Here is an 8,927-nt window from a genome sequence, read left to right as displayed (position 1 = left end):
GTTAACTAAAGAAATCCTAGTTGATTAAAAAAACAAAACGACTAATCAACTAAGAGAGGACAGCCCGATTTTGAAGTCTTGCTTTTTCAGCGCAGCTTTTCAAATTCAGTTTATCCGGATTTGCCAGTAATACTTGAAAGGAAGCACAACTAGCATCCCCCGTTGGTTTGAAGGGATGGGAAAATTTGCATAAAAATATTCACTTTAAATTTTGGCTTGCAAACCCTCAAAACAAAGCAATGTCTACTTGCTCAACACAGCATCTCCGTACTGGTTGTGACCACTTTAACTGAAGAATGAGAATTATCCCCCTCAATATTTCGAGCATGAGCATTTGTCCCAACAATAAAAACATAAAAAGTAGCAGAGGACTTTTATTTTGAAGCACTGCCAGAATGTGACACAGACCGTCAGCAGGAGTACTGACACAGAAACTAAACCTGTTCTAGACTCCTAAAAGAATCCTTTTACGTTTAAATGTGCCCACTTCAACACAGCTCTATAACATCATTACATTAGACTCAACTCGTGACAGTGACTAAAATGAAGACGCACACTTTATTTGATTAGCAGCAGCATTATTAAGAGTCCTCCTCTGGTTCTGCTGAGTCGGTGTGTTGTGGTCTGGCCCATCCCCCGCCCAGTGTGGACTAAATCAGCCGTATACAGTATGCTGTGATTCTTTTGTCAGTCTTAACCACACATCCTGACTGCTGTTCGCTGTTTCATCCCTGGCCTCTCCTCCGCTCTTCGTCCACTGTTAGCTCAGGTTCTTCTTCAGGCTGTCTCTCCTCTCTCTGGGTCTCTGGGTCTGGCCTGTGGTGCTGGCTTGACTCTGCGTCAGTCGCCCCCTGCAGCTCCTTGGGACCGGCGTCCAGGCGAAACAGTGTGGGGACCTGACCCAGGATGGGGTTGTTCTGCTGGAGACCGGAGATCCACTGGTTGAGAACGGCCTGATCTCCCCGGCTGGTCATACACATGGCAAAGACCGGACCCTCGTCCACTGGATTTAAGACAAACAACAGCTGCATTATACACTCAATATGAGTTTTCCTATGGTTTCACTCTGAACAGCCCTGAACACCAGTCAAAGATAGGGAACAATCATGAAAATCTGTTCGGCAGCTTCAGAGTCTTACAGTCCTCCACGTCGAAGCTCTCGTCGTCCCCAAAGTCCCGGTCCAAATCCAGCTCTAACTGCAGAGGATAGTCCAAACACCTCTCCGGGTCATAGGGCTCCTCCACCTGTGGGACACACACACAGATGCAGCTGGATGAACTTCATCGCTTTCTTTGCTTTTTCATGAGCTTGAGAAAGTTCAGAGCACGTTTTCCTCCTGTTGGGTTTCCATCATTTCTGTTGACAGCAGTAGAGAGTGTGTGTGTGTGTGTGTGTGTGTGTGTGTGTGTGTGTGTGTGTGTGTGTGTGTGTGTGTGTGTGTGTGTGTGTGTGTGTGTGTGTGTGTGTGTGTGTGTGTGTGTGTGTGTGTGTGTGTGTGTGTGTGTGTGTGTGTGTGTGTGTGTGTGTGTGTGTGTGTGTAGAGTCACATACTGTATTTCATCTGCCCCTTTATTTGAGAAACTCCAGATTCTTACTATTTATGACACACATATTTTACAAGTATGTGTTTTACTTACAAAACATTAGTTAATGTGGACTGGTTGTTTGTCTAGGAATTTCCTAGACAAACAACCAGTCCAGTTGTTTTTGACTGAAATTGCTTTGACGATAACGATGACCTGGACGAATGAGAACATTCACAGGCTGATTAGTTAATGTGCTTTCTGTATGCTGGTGTTTGTTTAGACTTGACCAAAGATTGTGATGTCTAGAAACATAGAATAGCAAGCAGCCCTGATCCAGAACTAAAAGGGGCCATATTGAAAAAGAGATTTGTCTTTTTGGATTATAAAGCTGCTATATAAATATTATGCTTTTGACTCCACTACATTTAGCTGATTAATGAAGTTACTAGTTACTTTACCAATTAAGATTTTTGCTTCACACCCATATTCACTGTTAGCAAAGTAAACACACAGGCTTCACAGTGACAGTTATAAACTAATACTTCTCTGTCCATTCACTGTTGAATTGCAGGTTTTCTGTGTCAACCTGTGGTTTTTTTAAAGTAGAAAGAGACGTTGTGGTGGTGATTTGATCATGGATTTAACCTGACTGAGATGATTAAAGAACAACAGGCACAAAGCGGGCTGTTATGGAGACGAGCAATGAAGAAGCACGCGGAGAAAAGCATAGCGGGAACGTGCGGAGCGGTGTGGTTGCTCGCCTACAGGAAGCGCATGGAGCAAGTCTCTCAGTGCGCGGATATTTCACACGCTGAGACAGTTACGCTGAGATGTGAGAGGACAGCAGTCGACATCAGCTACTACGGCCATGAATTACTTTTTCCCATACACTTCTACTCAAAGGGCCAGTAAATATTCCCTTGCGGGCCCGATCAGCACGTACTGTGTGGTGACGTCAAAGCTGCTCTGCCGGTTACACCGTAGAGTCAAACCCATACTGTAGTGCATATACCCTACCGGTGAACTTTCTATAACATTCATACCGTACACTACAGCTACAGTGCTGTTACTGTCATTCCCCGGCTGCAATGATGACGCAGAGAGCACAGATATGGAAGACCCCAGAATATTGACCAGTCGGAGCAGACTGAAGATATGAATCTGAAAATGGGCAGAATGTGGGACCTTCAAACTAGCAAGTAGTTCCTGCTGGATACGGACTACTCTCTTGGATAGAAATTATTTTACCAAAGTATGAGGCCATTCCTTCAGAACATTGATTTACTCCTGAAACATCTAAAATGATTTTACACGGATTTCACACAACAACAACAATAATATGTGACAGTTATTTACTTAAACATAGATCATATCAAAGGGTTTTCCTACCTTCTCTTCAGGCGGTGTGGGGTCAGCTCTGAGGATGTAGTAGTACACACACTTCCTCCTCAGCCAGAGCGGGAAGGGACCCTCTACAAACACCGGCCTGCTGGGGTTATGCTTGGCCAGCAGCTCCACCTGGCTGGGGCTCTGGATACCTGGAGTCAACACAGGAAGGAAAGAAAACAATGAGAATGAGCAAAGTCTGGAGAGACATGGATCCGATCCCACTATTGTACCTACATAACATTTCTAAGATGGAGTATCCCGTTTCTCTGGTTTCCTTTCCAGTTTGCTATAAAAATCACTGACACCATATTAGATTTATTTCTGTAAAACACAGCCATATAAACAAGTTTACTCCCAGACTTCTTCTTCTCATATGTCCTGGGACATCTGGGACACAACTCCTGACATTCCTACAGCTTGAAATGTTTCCATACCTACTATATGTGGGAGTGTGATCTCCTCTCCACTCTCTGTGATGTCTGTGCAGGGCAGCTGGTGGGTAGAGCAAACAAACAACAAAGACAAACAGGTGAGTTTGTAGAGCAGTTGTTCTCCTACTTGTTGTGTTGAAGCTGAAGTGACACTGAACTTCTGGGACCAGTTCCCCGAGAAATAAAACCTTCATCAAAAACTTACTTAAACCTGGTGTTAGAGGTCAACCGATGGCCGATACAATAACGATAGTTTGGAGCAGGAAACAGTAGATAGCTGATATCGCTACAAAAGATGGATATCAACCTCATGTCTGTGTGTTTAGGTACAGAGCTAGAGTCAGGATGTGGTTAGCCTAGCTTAGCATAAAGACTGGAGACGGCTAGCCCGGCCAAATAACAAAAACACACCTACCAACAGCTCTAAAGCTAACTAATTAACATGTTGTTTAACCTTTACATGAACATTTGTGGTTTTAATAATGCATACTGAGTCTTGTTGTGACAGGGAGGTTTCACTCACTTACTTACTGCATCTGACATATCATGCTATAGCTGGAGACGCTGCACAATGGTGATGATACACTGTTTGTCAAGAAATAGTTCCACAAATCCTCTGACTGCTCTTTTTGGGCTCCCTCCATCTAAAAATCTGCCCATTACTACACAACATGTTGTGGCCTTCACCACCCTGCTCACCAGACGTAACATTCTCCTTAAATGGAAACATGTTTCTTCACCGACTCATAACAGTTGGATCTGTGAAATTTTACAATGTCTCCAGTTGGAGAAGTTAAGGTTTTCACAGAGGGGTTCTCTGACAGCATTCCACCAAACCTGGGAGCCACTGCTGGCTCTGATTAGTAATGGTCTTACTGTTACTACTGATGATGCTGAGGACACTTCCTAGTACTGGATGGAGATCAAAACAGAGCAAAGCAAGAAAAGCAAGAGAGGCTGAAAATGTTTGCATTAAAAATGACTTGATTAATTGATTTTTCAAACAGTTGACAATCATTTTTCTGTCAATCGACCAATCAGTTAGTCAACTCATCGCCGCTGCTCTAGTTTTGAGTGTCCTGCAGACGCTCGAAATGTGGCCCTAGTGAAAATAAATGTACGATGGAGTATTATCAAACGTGCGGACTGTATTTCTCTCTCCTACACATGTTATGTTGTCCTGCATCTAGTACTTATTGACTGGATGAGCATGTTTTGTGAACAATATGTCAATCAGTGAGCTCTTTATGCTAAGGTAGGCCTGACTTCAGTGAAATCCCTGTGAAAATCCCGCTTTCTGAAAGAAAACAGTCTTATTTCCAGATCCCAAACCTACAGACGTACCTGATAGACGGTGACCTTCGCGTCCCGGTCATTAGCGATGCGAGTCAGGCTGAAGCGAGCCAGGTCCACTGGGTCTTCAGGCAGATTCTGGGGGACGGGGAAGGGGTTGATGTGTTTGAATTTGGGGAACCAGTACATGATGCGCTGGTACTTCCTAATAGGGTGGCCCTTATCTCCAAAGATCTGGACCAGCAGGACTTTGGTCTCCATGTTGGGCATCATACCTGAAACACAACCAATGAGACTGAAAACAGGCAGAGACGGCTGGATCAGTGTTTTCTGAACTCCATGAGCAGACACGAGTCCTGTATCAAACACCCACCATAGTTCTCCATCTGCTCCAGTACCTCCACCCCACACTCCTGCTGGCGGGGATAGTGGTTGAACATTCGCTGGATAAAGTTTCTGGGCACAAACACCTCTTTGGGGAAAACATCCAGCAGCTTGTTGTAGACGGACAGGTCTCGCTCCACACCAAACTCCGGCATCTTCTTCAAAGCGGCGTAGATGAACTCTACGTGACCTCGCCGCCTCACGTCTCTCTCGATGAAGACGTCCACCACTTTGTTAAACGTGGCCTTGGTTTTGGTGTCTCTGGCCACCTGCTCAAACAGGTCGCCTTGGGTGACCAAAGACTTGTCCTTGTCATCCTCGTCGCCCATGAACTCTGCAGGTACAGGCCGACTTTTGGCGCATGCCGGGCTGCCATGGAAACGCCTCAACACCTACAAGTTGTTGGCAAGAAGAAAAAGACTGTAACTCAGGGTTCCAACGCAGTATGGAAAAGTATGAAATTTGATTTAAGTCATTTACAGGGTGGATAAGTAGGGAAAAAGAGTATAGAAAAGTCTTTGTGTTGTTTCCAGACTAAGACTAAACTTTCTAAAATAAAATATATGAATATATAAAAATCAAAACAAGTTTACTAACGCAGCAGAGCTGACCTGTAGATAGATGTAGATATAAAACTAATCAGGCTGCTGTAGAGTGGTGTCAGGTTACCATGGTTACTGTTCATCATTCGACTGCAATTATTTGATTTATTGTTTTTTTTCCCATATACGTTATCTACATTCTATTTATTATTATTTTATTGATTTACAGTATGTTTACTCCATCTAAAGCCAATGAAGCACAGACTTGAGTTTTTCTTCTGTAGGTCCTGTTAATGATCCATCTCTACTGTTCCTGTCTGTAGAGTTACAGGTTCACAGTTATTCATTTGATGATCCATCTCTACTGTTCCTGTCTGTAGAGTTACAGGTTCACTTATTCATTTAATGATCCATCTCTACTGTTCCTGTCTGTAGAGTTACAGGTTCACTTATTCATTTAATGATCCATCTCTACTGTTCCTGTCTGTAGAGTTACAGGTTCACTTATTCATTTAATGATCCATCTCTACTGTTCCTGTCTGTAGAGTTACAGGTTCACAGTTATTCATTTAATGATCCATCTCTACTGTTCCTGTCTGTAGAGTTACAGGTTCACTTATTCATTTAATGATCCATCTCTACTGTTCCTGTCTGTAGAGTTACAGGTTCACTTATTCATTTAATGATCCATCTCTACTGTTCCTGTCTGTAGAGTCACAGGTTCACTCATTCATTTAATGATCCATCTCTACTGTTCCTGTCTGTAGAGTTACAGGTTCACTTATTCATTTAATGATCCATCTCTACTGTTCCTGTCTGTAGAGTTACAGGTTCACTTATTCATTTAATGATCCATCTCTACTGTTCCTGTCTGTAGAGTTACAGGTTCACAGTTATTCATTTAATGATCCATCTCTACTGTTCCTGTCTGTAGAGTTACAGGTTCACAGTTATTCATTTAATGATCCATCTCTACTGTTCCTGTCTGTAGAGTTACAGGTTCACACATTCATTTCACTCTTTCATTTAGCTTGAATAAAATGCTTTGTGTTGAACATGTCTCAGTTTGGAGTTCATTGAGCTACAATACGTGTGTAAAAATGTCTTGTAATTACTTGATAACATGATGGCATACATAGTCAGAATTTAATATACGTGTTAAAATTTGGATTTTAAAACCATTTATTTACATAATAAGCAACAGTTGGTGTTCAGATGTTTAATATTGACTGAAAAATCATCTGGAATTTAGAACTAGAAAAGGTGGAGGAAGTGAACCCTACTAACCGTTTTGTAATAAATGCTGCTCAGTGGGTTGAATGTACACAGAATGGAAGACTCTCATGGGATTTCTGCTAAGTTTGCTAACTTCATGATAGCACTAGTGTTCGGAGGTTGCTGCTGTGAGAGGAGAGGAGTGAGGAGTGTACCTGGTGCTGGGTGTTCTGTAGCGTGTTGGGCTGACTGGAGGAGGCTGGCTGCAGCAGAGCGCCATACCGGGCAGCAGACCTGGCTGACCGGCCCAGCACTCCCACAGACTGCAGCTGGAGAAGGCAGCGGGCACACTTCATGGTAGAGCCATCACACTGCCTCTCAGGGAGCAGAACTGCAGCGGGACAGCGAACATGACATGGACAGGGTTCAGAAATGATTCGTTCCTCTCACCGACCTGTACCCGAGGTCTGTTTGAAATAGTGACAACAGCCATCTGGTTGTGGAAGATGACTTTGAAGCTGACTCAAGAACAGTTTAATATTTATTTAAATAAATGATGTTTGATGCATTTATGTTAGCCGAACTGAAGAGTGTCTCCGCTTTATTCATAAACGTGGTTCAGTCAACTTCTGTCGCGTATAGATATTTAGCAAGAGACAAGTAAACATTAAACGGACATTTTTTTGTATGGAGTTCCGCATAATCTAGGGCAAAGAATCCGGCAAATTATTACCAAGACTGACATTCTCTAACACATGACCGACGTCCATTCAGACTGACATATAAAGCTTTATGTCCCTGACTCAATACCCACCGTTTATGCTGATGACCGTGTACAGAGAGCAGTCTCCTTCAGAGATCCCCCTCAGCGGACGCCTCCATGATGTAAAGCCGGCACTACTTCCTGGTCCCACACACACTCGCGTCCCCCGGACAACAGACACGTTAGCGCAAATAAGTGTTCCGCAAACGCTTTTCCAGAACCAGAATCAGTAATCCCAGGGGAAATGATATATTTCTTTTAATTCATATTTAATTTTTTCAATTTTAAAATTTTCTTCACGGTAAATACACTTTTTGGGTAATTGTGTTGTACATCCCTCTATGATGGATTGCCGTTAAGGTATTTTGGTGCCTATTCTTTTAATATCCTCACTAGGCTTTGAAAAACAAACCTAAATGTATTTAAACAAAAGTGTGAAAAGCGAAAGCTAAAACAGAATTGGTATTGACGTCTTTTCAGCAGTTGTCTGCTGTTATGATGATGAATCGGCACATTACCGACAACAAACTTCGTCTGAAGGAACCGCTCGGAACATATTTTTAAAGTTTTTAGCTTTAAATTAATTTCAATTTTTTTTGTTTGGATTATTTATTGCCACTTTTACTGTTATTCAATACTCCCAACACTTGTTTTATGGCCTTTTATCTTAAAATTGTTTTTACTTTTTATAACTTATGATATATATATGTATATATATATATATATATATATAAATAAAACTATGTTTTATATACACTACCATTCAAAAGTTTGAGGTCACCCAGAAAATGTTGTGTTTTCCATGAAAAGTCACACTTATTTACCACCATGAGTTGTAAAATGAACAGAAAATATAGTCATGAGAAATTTAAAATAGAAAGATAAAATAAGTGTGTAAAGTAAAGTGACCAGGCTGTTATAAATATCTTTAGATCTGGTGACTGCGCTGGCCACTCCATTACAGATAGAATACCAGCTGCCTGCTTCTTCTCTAAATAGTTCTTGCACAACTTGGAGGTGTGCTTTGGGTCATTGTCCTGTTGTAGGATGAAATTGGCTCCAATCAAGCGCTGTCCACAGGGTATGGCATGGCGTTGCAAAATGGAGTGATAGCCCTCCTTATTCAGAATCCCTTTAACCCTGAACAAATCTCCCACCTTACCAGCACCAAAGCAACCCCAGACCATCACGTTACCCCCACCATGCTTGACAGATGGCGTCAGGCACTCTTCCAGCATCTTTTCAGTTGTTCTGCGTCTCACAAATGTTCTTCTGTGTGATCCAAACACCTCAAACTTCGATTCGTCCGTCCATAACACTTTTTTCCAATCTTCCTCTGTCCAATGTCTGTGTTCTTTTGCCCATATTAATCTTTTTCTTTTA

At 42.3% G+C, this 8,927-nt stretch overlaps 1 protein-coding gene across 1 annotated transcript; it reads right to left on the bottom strand.

The window, feature by feature from the left end:
- Positions 1 to 433: 433 nt before the first annotated feature.
- ecsit (ECSIT signaling integrator) lies at positions 434 to 7,684 on the bottom strand. Its single transcript, XM_083937203.1, has 8 exons — positions 7,596 to 7,684; positions 6,997 to 7,172; positions 5,014 to 5,416; positions 4,692 to 4,915; positions 3,351 to 3,408; positions 2,917 to 3,065; positions 1,140 to 1,245; positions 434 to 1,003 (listed from the first exon to the last, which is right to left on the bottom strand). Exons 2-8 carry the CDS (start codon positions 7,135 to 7,137, stop codon positions 726 to 728), a joined length of 1,359 nt encoding a protein of 452 aa, XP_083793329.1. The 5' UTR covers positions 7,138 to 7,172; positions 7,596 to 7,684; the 3' UTR covers positions 434 to 725.
- Between the last annotated feature and the right edge of the window lie 1,243 nt (positions 7,685 to 8,927).

The sequence above is a fragment of the Echiichthys vipera genome, assembly GCF_963691815.1.
Source record: "Echiichthys vipera genome assembly, chromosome: 22".
NCBI lineage: Eukaryota > Metazoa > Chordata > Actinopteri > Perciformes > Trachinidae > Echiichthys > Echiichthys vipera.
Note: the sequence above shows the minus strand (reverse complement) of the source record. Positions and strands in the feature narration are given on the sequence as shown.

What these genes read in the sequence shown, in the direction of transcription:
- ecsit (XM_083937203.1), bottom strand. Translation starts at nt 7,137, where the DNA reads ATGAAGTGTGCCCGCTGCCTTCTCCAGCTGCAGTCTGTGGGAGTGCTG. An exon ending in TACAGAACACCCAGCACCAG is followed by an intron (nt 5,417 to 6,996) that starts GTACACTCCTCA and finishes AACAACTTGTAG; the next exon opens with GTGTTGAGGCGTTTCCATGG. An exon ending in CCACACCGCCTGAAGAGAAG is followed by an intron (nt 1,246 to 2,916) that starts GTAGGAAAACCC and finishes TGTGTCCCACAG; the next exon opens with GTGGAGGAGCCCTATGACCC.